Genomic DNA, 16,894 nt, shown 5'->3' with positions numbered 1-16,894 from the left:
TTCTGTTGATCATACAAACAGATAGTACAACAGCAAACTCACGCCATTGGTTAATGAGTCAATGTTATTGTGTTGGTATGGACGGGTCGCTCAAAACAAACAGAAAACATGGAGTTTGGCAAAAAATGACATTTTCCTGGCTTGTATAGCTAACGCATAAGCGCACTCAAGATGATTGACAGGCAATGTCTGTATCTAAAAGGTGATTGGTTCTTTTACCTGTAAGGCGGGACTTCCTTTTTCCATCTTTTGATAGTTGGGCACTTAGAGCTTTGTAGATGTGCATTCCAATTTATCTTATTAATTTTAATTGAAGTGGCCCATCTCTGCTAAATAGTCTCTGATTCTACTCACTCTATCTTCTAAACTTCCATATACATGGACACTTTTCAGAAAGCTCACAGAATAAATTCATCATAGTTACAGCAAATAGAGTAGTTCTACAATGGCATCAGTAAATGACATCTTGCACTATTACACAATGTCAATATAAGCCCAAGTCAAAAACAAATTGACTAATTTAACAGTAAACTCAGAAAGAACGTTTTCTCTTAGCAGCCTGACGCCCAATTGCATGTGTGTGTTTTTGTGTGTGTGTGTGTGTGAGTGCGTGTGTGCGTGTGCACGTCTCTACCAACATTTAGCCTATGTAAACTCCCCAACTAGCAGGCAAAATAAGGCAACGGTGCGAAAAAACAAAAGCTTTGTATAAACAGCAAACATCTTGAGGATCTGTTGCTATATACCATATAAAAACAACTAACTTCCAACAGAGAGCTTTAATAGGCAGGTTTATGAACGAAGCACTGCCCCTTAGATTCTGTGCCTCTCATGTGTATTCAGATTATATTCTGAGCCCTTGACACAAAAGCTAAGAAACTTGAAAGTGTGGTGAAATCCATCCCACACAACCAGCCGGTGGTTAGCGGATGTGTTCAGTTACCATAACGACCAAATCATCATGCGTCAAAACAAAAGCAAGGCAGTCAATTAGCCATCAAAACAGACTGGCATGTAGTTTATCCATTTAATGAACATTTTACACATTTTTATAGGAAACTGAAATGCTCAATTTGGTTTAAACAGAGCAATGGTTAAGTATAAAAGTAAAAAACTTCATAATGTGCTTTGAGGTTGTGATGCTTTAACAAAAGTTTGAAAGGACTTTTTTACTATTGGTGTTTGCTACGGATGTGCCAAGGTGGTTGACTAATCAACTAGTCATACAACTGACTAGTCCATTAGTGAGGTGCACTCCTAACATTAATATTTTTAGTGGTGGTGTATTTAATAGGAGACACAATTTCTTGGACAGCGTTTGTGCATGATGATAACTGTGTTTAACAGTGACTAACAGTCAGCATAGTAAAACCCTCTGCAATCTCTTTAATGCTTTAGGTTTCGTTTTTTATGCACCGCTGATTGTAACAACAACAAACCGCCATCAAAGTGCCAAATCAACAAATCCATTCAAGACGATCACTATCGGATGTAATACACCCATATTTATAAAGTGCTGTGGAGATATTAAAGTGTTTTTCTGATGCTGTCGGGCACTGCTTCAATAAATAGTTGCAATAAAAAAAAATATAAGCTGCATGATGACGTGAACTTGACGTGTCCCCGCAATATTATCTTAGTTCTGCGCTTTTGAATGTGCAGCGAGGGTCACCCTGAAGCACTCCGGTTACATTGAAGCACATAAGTGGTTTTGTGTCACTCTGTTTTGATGCCTTTCTTATTTCTTTGATAGTTTTGTTCAATATGATGTTATAGGTATTTAGTCTAATTATTTGTTGAATATCTGTTCGTTACCATGTTTAAGTGCTCTGAAAAGTGTCAGATCGGGGTCATGTGAAATTTACGGAGCCTAATTATACATTATTCTTAATTAGGGATCTAACGGTCCCCTGTATAAAAAAAAAAGAAACCGGTAACAGGGTTACAACCTCTGCTAATGCACCTGAATGGATCTGTAGATGGATACACTCCGCCTGGGTTTCACGTGGGTCAAATTGATGACATCACTGTCCTGCAAGCGTTGTATGTGCAGTTGAAAATGGCAAGCAGAGAAAACGAGCTGCTGACAGATTTTTTTGCAGTCAATTACAACAGCGATGGTCAAAAAACATTTACAAAACAGGCACTGTTTGCAGACATTGCTCGACCTGTGTGCTGTATACTGGTGGTAATACATCGAATACAGGCAGCACGCACGAATGAGCTGAAACTACACAAAAACGGAAGGGAGTGTAAGCAGGCACTCGGTGCGAATTCGGACAGGCATAAAAACAATAACTAAAGTGATTGGGGTGTTCATTGCCAATTATATGATTTCCTACTTCACTGACGAAGATGTGTGATTTCTGCGTATGATTAAAACACTCGAGCCGCGTCACAACATCCCTCATATCCATTATAATAGTAAAGTTCCTTCTATAGTGATTCCGAATATAGAATATATGTGCAGTAGAGTTTGACATGCACTTTTTGTCGATGCATGTAGCGTAGTGCAGGTATTAAGTAAAAATGTTGATTTAGTAATAAGAGTAAGGTTTTTTTTAGTTAAGACCCTAAAGAAAATTAACAATGGTTTTACTATAGTAATATTGTAGTAACCATGACTGCGGTCACCATGGTTTTCTTTGCAGAAATCATGGTTTTGATACAATTAGCCATGGTTTTACAACAGTAATACTGTCATTTACATCTAGTAACCATGATTATAATATCTATTGTAAACAAGACAGTAACCATGTTGATTTTGTGGTTCTATGTTTTTACTACAAATACCATAGGTAAAATCTGATTACTGTAAAACAATGATTTGTATTAAGGGCAAACCTGTTGACGTGTTTGTTACCAAATAGGGTATTCTTACTTTGGATTTGGCAGTAATATATATTTTTTTCTGATCATGGCAAAATACCGAACCCTCCCGAGTGTGATCACGGTTCATACAAACTGAACCGTGAGAAATTTGAACCGTTACACCCCTATTCTTAACCAAGTTCTTAGACCCCCACGTCCACATACGTGGACATAACGTTTTGGCTTTGCTATAGGATATGCATAATTTTAACAAACTGATTTCAGTTCAGGAGACTCCAGACTGTCAATAAAGGGTTAAACTTAATCAGAATTTTCACCTGAAAAACTATAAAATAGGCAAAAATAGACATAATAGGAGGAACCTGAACCATAGATACCAGAATATTATAAGCAAGTGGAGTAAAGCATGCAACCACTTGGCACTGATATAGAAATTATGTAAAACAGTCAACCAATTGCATATCAACAGGCTAAAAAACACTTTAACAAATGCATAGCAATGCCCTGGCAACCACCCACAACACCCAGCATCGTGGTGTCACCTTTCATTTGGGCAAGCACCACTCTAAAAGTCTAGTTTTCTTCTACTGCAGTGTACTGTAGCCTTGCCCAAACTCAGTAAAACGATAGTAACTTTCAGTGTGTGATAATCCTCAACATTTTCCGTTTCGAGATAAGAGGTCAGGTGCGGTCTCTATCAACCACACACATGCACACAACACACAGTATGTATGAGTAATCACCCCGTGTAGCCTCTCTAAAGCCTAATGGAAGATGGGGATTTTGCCATCTGGACACGCTGAAACGCACCCAGCAGGGGAGCTTTAGGTTACATAACTTTCCAAGGGCTGGTGTTTATCAGACCTCATGGACTTATACAGCTGAATAACAATCAGATCAGAACATTCATGTCCTATTAAGTATGATTTTATGAAAAGGGGAGGAAGCGGAGTCCAGATAATATATGCCTGTGACGCCATTAGAACTGCATGATCATTAAACACAACCATTTGTGCTGAGAGATATGACTCCATGTGTTTCTGTGGTTGATGTTAGCTTAGCATGTGTATATTTGCACATTTGGGGGGGTTTGTACATACACCGATCAGCCACAACATTAAAACCACCTGCCTAATATTGTGTAGGTCCCCCTCATGCTGCCAAAACAGTGCCAACCTGCATCTCAGTATAGCATTCTGAGATGATATTCTTCTTACCACAATTTTACAGAGCGATTATCTGAGTTACCGTAGACTTTGTCAGTTCAAACCAGTCTGGCCATTCCCTGTTGATTTATCTCATCAACAAGGCCCTTCCATCCATCAGACAGATGACTTTGGCTGCTGCATTGCATCTCAATTTTGTTCTAGTGTCTCGTATATTCATTAATATAGGTGAATACAGTATAATGTACCCTGATACAAAAAGCACAACAATTTTATAATCAAAATATAATGCATTATGTGAAGATTGCTGGCCAACTCAGTTAAATTTCTGAACGCTCAGAAAGACTGTCTATCTGCTCTTCTTTCAGTTTACCGTAATTATATTAGTAAGCGCGCACCACTGTTTTTGTTGTGGCATGCTGAATAGTGTATTTTCAAGCATCAGCTTCTGTTGGCTTGACGCCATAATTGTGAAAATATATTTTAAATTTAATCAAGTAGGTATTGATTACGAGAGCTACAAATTGGGGGCAGAAACTCCAAAAGAGGGCATGGTTGCTCCAACTCCAAAAGGGGTTGACACTTCCACACATGTTTAGGGTTAGGTAAGGGGTTCTGTATCTCTTTGCTGGTAGTTTGGAGCTCCTGCAACCTTTTTGGAGATCGGCCTACAGCTATATCCTTTTCAATGTAACAGAAGACCCTGCATTCTGTTCCATTCAGCTACGCTCTGTCTAACCGTTTAAATAGGAAGAACTCATCTGGTGTGTGTGCGCGCTTCTCCAGAGTGTTGAGTGCCGTCTCTACTCCGGACAGAAAGTCAAAGTGCGCTGTGTGTGAGCTTCTTGCTGTTGATTCAGAGAGCAAGGGACTGCCAAAAATCATGACATCAATCTCAAAATGTAAAAAAGGCCCTCTTTAGGGGGCCTGGTTAGCTCAGCAAGTAAAGACGCTGACTACCACACCTGGAGTCGCAAGTTCGAAGCCAAGGCATGCTGTGTGACTCCAGTCAGGCTTCCTAAGCAACCAATTGGCCTGGTTGCTAGAGTAGGTAGCGTCATGTTGGGTTAACCTCCTCATGGTCGCTATAATGTGGTTCTCGCTCTCGGTGGGGCACGTGGTGAGTTGTGCATGGATGCCGCACAGAATACCGCAAAGCCTCCACAGGCTAGGTCTCCGCGGTAATGCGCTCAACAAGCCATGTGATAAGATGCGCGGATTGACGGTCTCAGACGTGGAGGCAACGGAGATTCGTCCTTCGCCACCCGGATTGAGACGAGTCACTATGCCACCACGAGGACTTAGAGCGCATTGGGTATTTGGGGAGACGTGTGCAAACGGTTACCACAGAATTTATATTTACTGACAAGAAATATTTTCTGTTTTTAACATTAAAATTTGGAGATTTAAGTGATTATATTTTGGCCATTGGCCAAACTTATATCGGTTGCCCACTAATAATATAATACTACAAATGACAAATTAGTTTACAATCCCTGAAATAGCTGGTATATAGTAACTTGACACCAGATACATAACCTCTTTGATTTGCAAGAAAATATTGTGAATGTACTCATCTGACATCAAACTGCGTTGTTGCAAAAATCCAGCCCTGCCAACACAACTCATCCAGAAAGACGTCAATAAGTTCAGAAAAATGTCAAGCTTTTTTTTGTAGCATATGCCTTGTAACAACTCTGACAGAGGAGAAATACTAAATCATAGAAGACTTCTTGTGTGTCTGTTGCCATCTCTGTCTCTTCCTCTCCTGCACAAAGACTGAGGATTGTAATACAGCAACTGCAGATTTTAGTTTTAATGAGTGGAATCAAAACTTCTTTGTTTTTGTTTTTTATTATAAATTATATTTATTGAAAGACAATAGATTACAAGCAGTTACAAGATCAAGGGTTTCTAGCTGTGCTCCTATAAACTCTCTTGAGATTTGACACATCAGACCATCTGTTATGCTTTAAAAGTGTGAGAGAGAGAGAGAGAGAGAGAGAGAGAGAGAGAGAGAGGGAGGAGAGCTGAGAGCTTGTTGCTGAAGAGAAGCAGAAGTTGAAGAGCCCACATCCGGTAGCTGTGTAGTGGAAATGCAACTGCAAGAGGAAACAGAACAACACAGTGCAACAATCCGTATGTGTGCCTGTGACTCTAACACAGCTGGTCCAGTCCCACACCATTTCTTACCTGCATAAAACACTATGAATTATGTGAATTTTTCATATATATATTATGCACGCAGGCTTAAAGAAACATTTCACTGAATGAAATGAAAATTCTGACATTTTCTCATCCTGATGTGGTTTCAAACCCGTATGACTTTCTTGCATGCAGAACACAAAAAAATCGTAATGAATAGGGATGTCGCGATTACCCTATTTCACAATTAACCGCGATTAAAATGGTCACGGTTATTAAACCGTAACAATTTGGAAGCTACGGTTAAAAACCGTAAAAAACAACCAACCATGTTGTCTATTTTTCTTTAAAATACTGAAAATTTGTCTTTCAGTGAGGGTTACTACTTGTGCCACGTGTGTGCCCTGCCCTCTGCCTGGCTGGTCTGCGAGGCTGTTACTATGGTAACGAAGTTCACGAGGCGATTGTTTAGGTAAGGCGGGGTGCGTGCAGAATGTGAACTTTCAGCGCATGTGAAACTCTCAAAATGAAAACATGGCGGAAAAGATATCAAGATTATCATTGAAAATTGTGTACATTTTTTGTGTTGTTTCTAACTAAATCCTATCGTGTCCTTTCAGAAGACCAGGATATTCATAAAAAATTATCCTTTTAAATTGTTCAGCATTAGAAAGAAAGTCATAAGGGTTTGGAATAGTGCTGAACGATTTGCACACAAAAAAAATCTAATTCCGATTATTTTGAAAAATATTGCGATTTGAACTGCGATACGATTAGCGTAAAAAATATATATTTTCCCCCAAAATTAAGTCATTGGTAAACATGCTCCAGGCCAGTTCAAATGTGTTTACACTTCAGTCCTCTTAAAAAGAGCCAGACTAAATAAATGAAGAAGAAAAAAGTGCAACATGGGGAAATGGGGTCTCAGTCCACTTTACAATATTATTTGGAACCCAATAATCAATAAGTTAAGAAATTATTATGGAAATATATTTTCTATAAAATTAACAACAACAATAATTTTTATTAGTATTACAAAACTATTATTATTATAAAACAGAACCATATTTATTTAAGATTTTCTTAACCTGCATTCGGCATAGCCATGCGGTTCAATGAAACCCTTAAACCTTTATTTTGGTGAAAGCTTTTATTTTGACAGAACACTAAAAAAGATGTTTCTGTTTGTAGGAGAGTTGATGGCTTTTATGCTGAGCAATGATCTCATCCACTCTTCTGTCCATAAAAATCTGGTGTTCCGTGGTTACTCTAGATTTGGATAGTAACTTTTAGCACCCAAGGATATTTGGAACTATTTAAAGGTGCAATTAGTGAATCTAGAGCACTGTACTGTAAATATAACATTCACAGCTGATTAGCCTTTTGTGTGCTTTGAGGATGTGTAAATACAATTCGGGGAACAGAGCAGCCTTTGCGGTTTGATAATCGCACTACGTCATATCGTGATTTTAATTCTATTCAAATGAATTGTACAGCACCAGTTTGGAATGACATGAGGGTAAATTATGACAGAATTGGAATTTTTGGGTAAACTATTCCCTTAATCATGTTAAATTGTTTTGCTTTGCTGGCCATATATATATACAGTGAGATGCATGTTCAATCCTGAACACACACACCAACACTGTATAACAGAATGCACTGGTGAGTGTGGACACAAGTTGATCACGTTTAATGAGCAAATGGTTCTGTATACGTTCAGATGGACACCAGAAAAGCGGGTTATTGTGAGAATATGGCTTACTGTGAGAAAGTTGGATTCCTGTTTAAATGTACTGGATAAGCGGTATACACTTTACTCTCATATATGTGCAGCTTGTCAGAAAGCAGCATCCCCGTAGCAAAGTAATCCCCACGACGCTTCTGTAAACAACAAACATGGCATCCGAGAAAGACTATGCTAGGAAAGCTAGCTGAGGAAAGGGACATTCTCAACAAAAACATGACATGAGATACAATATTAACATGATAACTATTATATGCAGAGTGTTTATACTCATCCTGTACGTTAACTGCATCAGTCTACTTCATTAGCTGGTTTTTTTTCTTCGCTTTGCATGAGCTTAAATGCTTTTATTCTATTCTTTTTTTGTTTCCAAGCCTTGCTTGTATAAATATATATTTTTTAAAACGCAGGACAAGACAACAAGCTTGTTTTGAATATAATTTGAAGCTTGTTTTAATGGTGATGCAAACTTAGATTTTTATTTTTAAATGGAAAACAAGACAAAACTTTTTTGGATTTTGGAGTGAATTTTTCGCTGAATTAAACTTAATAAAAAGCCCCCTTAATTCAGTGTCATTGAACACAACACACATACACACGCTTCAAAACTTTTATCAGATGACACATTCAAAAGAAGCACACACTATTACAAAGCACAGCTGGTCGTGTTATCACACTGAAGAGCTTGAAATAAAACAGACAACCAAACAAACCCTCAATACACACACACACACACACACACACACACACAACTTGTACTTCTGTATAGCTGATGTTTAGAATAAATTCTCTCCACTCCACAATCTGAGATGTCAATTTGCATAGGCAAAATATGTGCAGTCTCATATTTAACATTCAGAAACACTGTACAAAGTTGGCTACATCCTAATTCAACAGGAAATGCTTTCATGCACTGTGAGCTATCTGAACTTTTCACTAGCAACATTGTGAAAAGATTTATTTTTACAGACACTCTGAAATGTTGGATAATGCACTTAAAAAAGTCACACAAAAGTCCAGTGACCATTGTACATATAGGGTCCCACTAATCATCATCCTTAGTTTTTGAAAACCAGTCAACTTTAATAATAAGGATGCTCCAATCAGGATTTTAATATCCAATACCGATCTCTAATATTCTTTTCATCTAACAGTCCGATGCTGATTTTCTTTAACTTTTTATCAGCAGCTATGTCAAAACTGGTTATATGTAAACTTTCTGCTGTTGATGGAATTATTTGCTGGTAATACCAGAGTTGTGGCCTAGTTTTTGCTGTCAAAATTACAGTTGGTTGGTTGAATAATCAAATAAACAAAATATTAATTTTACTCTTTAATCTAGGCCTTAAAACCATGTAGGCTCATAAAAACTATTCTCTACTGTAGTCCTAAAGAATGAGGCTTAAAGTCACTGAGATGAACTGATAACACATTGGTGAAATTAAACAAAGTGAAAGTTTGGTTAGTTTGTCACCATTTCATTACATTTATGTAGTTTATTATATACGTTCCTTTGTTTTCATTTAGTTGGATGTTGGTAATATTAGTTTTCCTTTCGCTTGTTGCCGCTGGGAGTGTACTAAGGGCGCAACACTCTCTCGTACAGATGACAGGAGAATGGAGGAATGTTTCCGGACTCTACAGGTGCTAATACTATTTGCTCAGCAATCATTTAATAAAGATGTTTGAATTTTATCCCATCTTGTATTCCACATTATTATTATGATAACTATGCCTGGTGCAGATGATAATAAAAACCACTGCATGCAGGACGGTTTAGTGTAAATAAAGCACTTGGTGCTCGTAAGCAAACGGAACTGAACCCTTGAGGACTTCTGTTACTTTGATTGTCTGGGAAAGGCAGTCATTAATTGTGTTTGAACTGCACCTTGCCTAAACGATCGCCAAGATTTGCTGGTTGCAGTCGGGGGAGTGGAAAAGTAAGCAGTCAAGCCAAACACTTTGCACTTTTGTGCAGCCGGCTGGTCTCATCTTGCTGTTTGTACAACACTGTAAAATGTAATAAGTTGACTTTACTTAAATAAAAATTGTAATTAAAAAAGGCAATTGGTTTACATGCTTTTTTAATTAAGGTTAACCAATTAGATTTTACAGTTGAATACTTTGAAATGAGGAGGAGGGCGTGGCCGGGCCGTGAGGGTACACGGCCAGGACTGAATCAGCTGATCAGCGGGAGAGCGAGATAAAGGGGAGCCGGAGACGCCAGTTCGAGAGAGAGAGAGAACATGTGGCTGCAATGTGTGTGTGTGTCTGTGTTTGCTTATGTTTGCTTAAGTTGAGTTTTGCATTAAAACTTTGTTGACTGCTCATCCGGTTCCCGCCTCCTCCTCGCCCATCCTTTAACTGTACATACTTTTATGGCATTTGTCACAGTGACGCACTGGTGGCACCGACTAAAGTTGGACAAAAATGTTAACTAGCATGCACTGCTTCAATTCAGGTTCCGATCGGTCTGTGCAGCTCTGCATGAAGTCAAACACATCTATTGTCAGCTCTATTTCCTCGCTATCCTTCTGTGACATCAGCGTGTGCATGTGGACAGGACTCACATGCCAGCTCATCAAATAAAACTGTTTTAGACCTAAACAGAACTTGAATTAATTGAAAAGGTGCACTCAGTTATTTCTTCCCAATTAAAAAAGTTTTACTCCTAAAAGAATATTAATTTTCATGTTAAAACATATGAATGAGATCTTGAGCACTCACACCAGATGAAGAATCCAGTCATATTAGTAACCTTATAAAAGCATAAGGTTTAATTCTACATTGAGAGGGTCCACTCATGGGGGCTGCCAAGTTAGGATCACATGACCAGCCAAATACTACTTGCTTAATCTCAGTAAGGGGATTGTTATTGGACACTTTTACTCATGGATCTTTTTCACTTTCACAACTGTGATCCTTACAGCAAATGCACTACATACTGTGGGATAATACAGTATAGTTGCATGGTAACCGCAGACAGCCTACAGTTATAATAATGAACAATATTACTTGTAGAAGAAATGTTACTTCCACCAAATTCCTATAATAATTACTCATTTAACTCTTTAGCACAGATGACTGTCTTTTAACATAGTGCTGTTGCTGTCGGTTTATAAAAAGGTGATCTGCTTCACGTCATGCCAAAGAACACCCCTAATTCTTTGTAAAATCACTGTAAAGCACATCTTGTCATTGCTTAAAATGGGTACACTTTACGATTTTGGCCATGATTTTTCTATTTGAGATAAATTTGAGGGATTGTTAAAGATTTCTCTTGTCGTAAGTCAAAAATGTCAGTCTTTGATTACCAATGGTTAATTAATTGTCTTTGTGATGAATACTAGCCTTCAACGAGGTTCTGGCAATGTCAGAAATTTTGCGCCGCAGTTGCACAGTGTGACTGCTCCTACGATGGCCATATTAGATAAAACTGTGTGTATCATACAGTCTGACATAATGTTGCGCAGTGTGCCTGTGCCATAGAGCTGGGCGATATGGCCAAAAATATTATCACAATATTTGTTTTTCATACTGTTCGATATCGATATATTTCACATTATACATTTCATACCATGGGAAGGAAATGCATTCCATATGTTTGTTAGACCTCAAGCATGAATGTGTATAACTTGTTTGTTTACAAGTAAACTCCACTCTTTTTGCCACAATTTCATCGTCTTCAGCAGATGTTTGTCTCTCTCCTCATTGTCATTCATTTTTGAAATTTTTGACAATGTTCATCTTCCAGAATTTGGCCTAATGCATATCAGCTACGTAACCCATATATAACCTGTAGCCTAAAAGCCATTTTGTCCACTGAAATGACACGATCATGAAAACACGTTTAACTAAACAATACATTAATAGCAATGGTATTGATGTTGTAGTTGCTGTTGTGTTCAGTCGATAGCTGTCTTGCATTGTCAGTGCTGTCTTGTTCGGTACACGACGATATCACATTACCCTACCTAGCCTCATTACTGATTTGCAATACAGCAGGGCTAGGTAGACGCTAGCCAGCTAATACTTCCTAAACAGCAGATTTCATGATTGTAATTCAGTTAGTTAGTCGTGTGTATAACTTTAACGAAATGCTTGCATTTTTAGCGGCATGAACCTGATCGTCTAGGTGAAGAGCAACATATCAAAAAAATTATAAAACGTTTATCATCAATAATAAGGTTTTTTTTAATCAATAAATATCAAGAATGTTTCACCGCCTAGCCATAGTACGTCATGGCCTTTATACAAGAATTCACTGGGATCATATTGAATAGTCTGACAAGCAACAATCGTAAAGGAACCGAAAAATCACAAAATTATTGCTTTTATAAATGCTGCACATTATTAAGAGCTTGTTTGCTTGATACAATCACTAAGCTTAAACAAACAGGCAAACACATCAAACCCAATCCTTCAATTCAGACAATTGATGCTGTGAATGTTCAGCAAAAACTAGACAGTTATTAGGCCAATATCCTGACAGTCCAGACTTCCACCACTATAGACACCGCCATGCCTACGGGCTAAAATTGGACAGGAAACATTACTGATGGACAGTAAGAGAGCAATAAGTGACCATTGTGAAAAAGCTATGGGGAGAGAGTGTCTGGCAGGATATACTCTGGGTCATCTCTAGAAAAATATTTCATCTAGATGACAGAAGCTAAATTGAAGATGTTCTTCAATGACCTGGATGACCAACAATCTTCACAGACCATGAGGAGAAAGAGAAAGGACTAAGAGAGAAGATGGGGGAAAATGAGGAGAGAGAGGGGGTGAGAGAGAGAGAAGATTTCCTCAGACAATGGAGGAGGGGTCTTTCTGAATGGAATTTCAGTTGGGGGGGAAGAGGAGGGTCCCTATTTCGGGAACATCACGACAATGGGAGCTGCCCACAAGCCAATTTTATAAAAAAAAAAAAAGGCCTCTTTCCCTCCCTCCTTCTCTCAGCTGCCGCGAGGCTTAGTTGTGGTATGGAGTGTGTCCCACTGAATGAAAGACTGTGTTTCAGGCTACACGTTCATGCCCCAGGCACAGTCACAAGCGTGTGGGAGCCAGGCGGAAAAAAATATTTTCATCTACCACACACGCAAAAATGAATTGACAGCACTTTTATTTTAGAGGTTCATATTTGTGTCTATGTCCTGATATTATTTTTCTCACAGAATTCCACTGATTGGCTTCTACTGTGGTCCTTTTGTTTTCATAAACTATTTCTTTAGCTTTCTATCAATCTTTCAGTACCTCTTTTACCTATCTGGATTCCTGTTTCATTTCTCTGGGATGCAGAAGACAGACACAGACTCTGTCGTCATCTCGCCCTAAAGTGCTAAGGCACAGTCAAGCATGTGTAATTGTTATAGTGTTAAGTCAACAACAGTGGCTTTATTTTTGCTCAAGTTATGAGTTTGTGCAGTGGTCTGTTTTTAAGAGGTCTGGATGGATTCAATGAGACAGGGCTTTGTTTCCCATCATGGGAATTTTAGTACCACACACAAAACTGAACCCTTGCCCTTCCTAAGAGGAAGTTAGTCCATACTGGAGAGTATTCTTTCAGGAGAAAAAGAGACTGTGTGTGAGTGTGTGTGTTTTAAAGTGTGTGAGTGAAAGAACAAACCAGGGCCTATCTATCCATGTCTCTTTAGATGCTTTGAGCAAAAGAAAAACCATCATCTACTGTACCTCCTACCATTAAACAGCTTGATTCCACAATAATAAACACACAAAGTATCCTTAAAATAGATTAAGTACAACCACCAATTCTTGCAATCATATACGAGCAACACCTAGCAATCAGTCTCCAACTGATGGTAGGTGTGTTTTTTAAACCATTCTTTAGCAACCTATGCTTGGATTTCTTGCAATAACATGACGATGGTTTTAGGCCTGGTTCTCTTGGATTGTTCCACACCCTCAGACTAATCCAGAGACTCTTTAGCCCCAAGACAGAGCACTTATATTAAAATGAACCTGCCTGTCTGCACCAACAATCATCCATGCGATTATATAATCAGCCAATCATGTGGCAGCAGCGCAGTGCATAAAATCATTCAGATACGGGTCAGGAGCTTCAGTTAATGTTCACATCAACCATCGGAATGGGGGAAAATGTGATCTCAATGATTTGGACCGTGGCATGTGTGTTGGTGCCAGATAGGCTGGTTTGAGTATTTCTGTAACTGCTGATCTCCTGGGATTTTCACACACAACAGTCTGTAGAATTTATTCTGAATGGTGTCAAAAGCAAAAAACATCCAGTGAGCGGCAGTTCTGTGGATGGAAACACCTTGTTGATGAGAGAGGTCAACAGAGAATGGCCAGAATGGTTAGAACTGATAAAGTCTATGGTAACTCAGATAACCGCTCTGTAAATTTGTGGTGAGAAGAATATTATCTCAGAATGCTATTCTGAGATGCGGGTTGGCCGTTTTGGTGGCATAAGGGGTAACCACACAATATTAGGCAGGTGGTTTTAATGTTGTTGCTGATCATTTAGCTTCAGGCAGAGCTCCAAAAAGGATTGGGAGCTTCAAACTATCAGCAAAGATATAGGGAGCCTCTAACCTAACCTTTTCATTAAAGGCCCAGTTATACTTCGTTTTTGCAAGTTCCAAATCGGCTCACGACCATGTTGCCTTTGCGAGTATACTCTAAACCATGCTTGACATACTGAAAAATTCACAGGTGCAAGGGAATCTGATGTGAACGTAGTCAAGTGTCCGGCGCATACTACATGGTTAGCATCAACATAAGCCAAGATTATTCAGAATGGTCATTATTACAAGGGATGTCACCAAATATTCAAAACTGAGGGGACTAAACATTCAAGTTTAAAAAGCAGCTATTAAACCCATCAATCACTAATCTGAATGTCAGGTCTGCTTTTTCACTCATGCATTTGAGTGAATGCCATTGCACTGACTAACTCAACATTGGCATCACAAAAACCAACCTTGGCATCACAAAAAGCAGTACAGGAACAGAAATTAGTCTCAATGGCATGAAATGCCACATGCAGATATGGGCTGGATGGCTTCAACCCAAGCTGCATGGTAAAATCCACTTTAAACACGCCATGTGCGTGGGGGGGACAAACTGCTTTAAACCCACTTTGTATGAGAGAGGAGCAGATGGTCATATTAGTGTTGTTGGCAAGATGGATCTCCTCAGCATGAATTAGCAGATCCTCCATGAGCTGACTACAACAATAACGTTTTATATCAGCAGTCACGCTCGATTTAATTGCTCTGAGATACAGAATGTGAAGTTTCACAGTGTCGCTTGCTGTGGTAGCGCTGTGGTAAGATGGCTCAGCTCGAGTTTAGATTTCACTTCGACAACAGGAAGAAGAGAAGCACAGGCGCAGATGTCTTCCATATATAACGCAAACTCCAGCCAAACAGCCTAAAAAGTAAACAACATGACTTTGAAAAGACAGCATAGTCCCTAACGCGCGTGCTTGTTCAGTGATGCAGTTCTTTAGAAACTATAGAGAGGGCTGAACTTAAGAGGCGATCCGCTTCCTACAACGATAAGGAAATTGAAAGGTCCGCTTTTTCTGGGTCGGACGTGATGATGTAGATTGGGTGCAGGTGAATACACTTAAACAAAGGACATTAAATGGACTGATACACACTCCCTTCCCCCTTCACTGTTCCCCTGGCCGCTTTATTGAAGTCCCCTTACCTGCGTGTGTAATGTCGGACAGGTCATAGTTCCTGGCGGTACGGGGGAACTCTTTTAGTTTCCGGTTGGAGACGATGAGCGCGCCGCTGGACGCAGCCTCCTCGAGCGCTTTCTCAACACTCCTGCTGGCCGCTACGGTCGCCGGCAGCTGGGTTCCATCCCCAGCAGCCATCAAACACTTAATATGACCAAAAACTTACTCTTTATAACGACAAGCACCCTGACTAAAACATCATAACATCCAAGTGATGGTCAACAGCGCAGAAGTAAGTTTTTGTACTCCAAAAGTGATGGTAAATCCAGCGATAGAGTAAAGTTGCGCTCAGCGGTGAGTTGACAGTCAAAATCTGCTGCTTGCCGGAGCAGAAACAGAAAGGGCGGAGTTTAAGGGATTGAGCAAGTCTTTATTGACAGGGCGGACACACCCTGTACGTATGGGCTCGCGAAATGAACACAAAGCGCCGCAGTCCTCGGAAGGGGGAAATGATCCCTGTTTTGGTCGCCGGGAGGTTTGGTAATACACATCACATGTTGAGTTTCAAACCGAGCAACATATTTTGCTTTGTTCGCATTCTGATGCATACTGATAAAAAATTGTGAGATTTACAACAACAGCTAATATTTCATTTCCCTGTTTCTAGATCCATTAAAGGGATAGTTCACCCCAAAATGAAAATTCATTCATCATTTACTCGCCCTCATGGCATCCCAGATGTGTATGACTTTCTTTCTTCTGCTGAACACAAATTAATATTTATAGAAGAACATCTCGGCTCTGTAGGTCCATACAATGTAAGTGAATGGTGACCAAGCTCCAAAAAGCACATAAAGGAAGCATAAAAGTTATTCATACAACTCCAGAGGTTCAATCCATGTCTTCAGAAGCAATCCAATACATTTTTGGTGACAAAAATGTAACACATTTTTCACAATATATCTTGATTTCAACTGTTAGATTTTGGATTGTTCTCACCCAACCCCTATTGGATCTCTTCAGAAGACATGAATTAAACCACTGAATTCATGTGGATTACTTTTATGCTGCCTCTTTATGTTTTTTGTTTTTTTTTAGCTTTAAAGTCACCATTCACTTGCATTGTATGGACCTACAGAGCTGAAATATTCTTCTAAAATCATAATTTGTGTTCTGCAGAAGAAAGAAATGGTAAGTAAATGATTAGAGAATTGTAATTTTGTGGTGAACTATTCCTTTAACTTGACATGTGCACTCCTTGAGAAATTAAGGACTTAAATATTACATTAATATTAAGTTCACCCCTGCATTGCTTTGTACAGTATGTAGACCAAC

At 39.1% G+C, this 16,894-nt stretch overlaps 1 protein-coding gene across 3 annotated transcripts in view; it reads right to left on the bottom strand.

Annotated features, from left to right (window-relative positions):
* The window catches only part of LOC127658784 (leucine-rich repeat and calponin homology domain-containing protein 4-like), a 61,016-nt gene extending 45,059 nt beyond the window's left edge, over positions 1-15,957 (bottom strand). For all 3 annotated transcript variants that reach the window (XM_052148317.1, XM_052148306.1, XM_052148328.1), the window contains exon 1: positions 15,586-15,957. In XM_052148317.1, the coding sequence (XP_052004277.1) occupies positions 15,586-15,757 (172 nt within the window). In that variant the 5' untranslated portion in view covers positions 15,758-15,957. The remainder of the gene's footprint in view (positions 1-15,585) is intronic.
* Between the last annotated feature and the right edge of the window lie 937 nt (positions 15,958-16,894).

Source organism: Xyrauchen texanus, chromosome 2 (assembly GCF_025860055.1).
Source record: "Xyrauchen texanus isolate HMW12.3.18 chromosome 2, RBS_HiC_50CHRs, whole genome shotgun sequence".
Taxonomy (NCBI): Eukaryota; Metazoa; Chordata; class Actinopteri; order Cypriniformes; family Catostomidae; genus Xyrauchen; species Xyrauchen texanus.
This window is presented reverse-complemented; position numbering and strand designations above follow the sequence as displayed.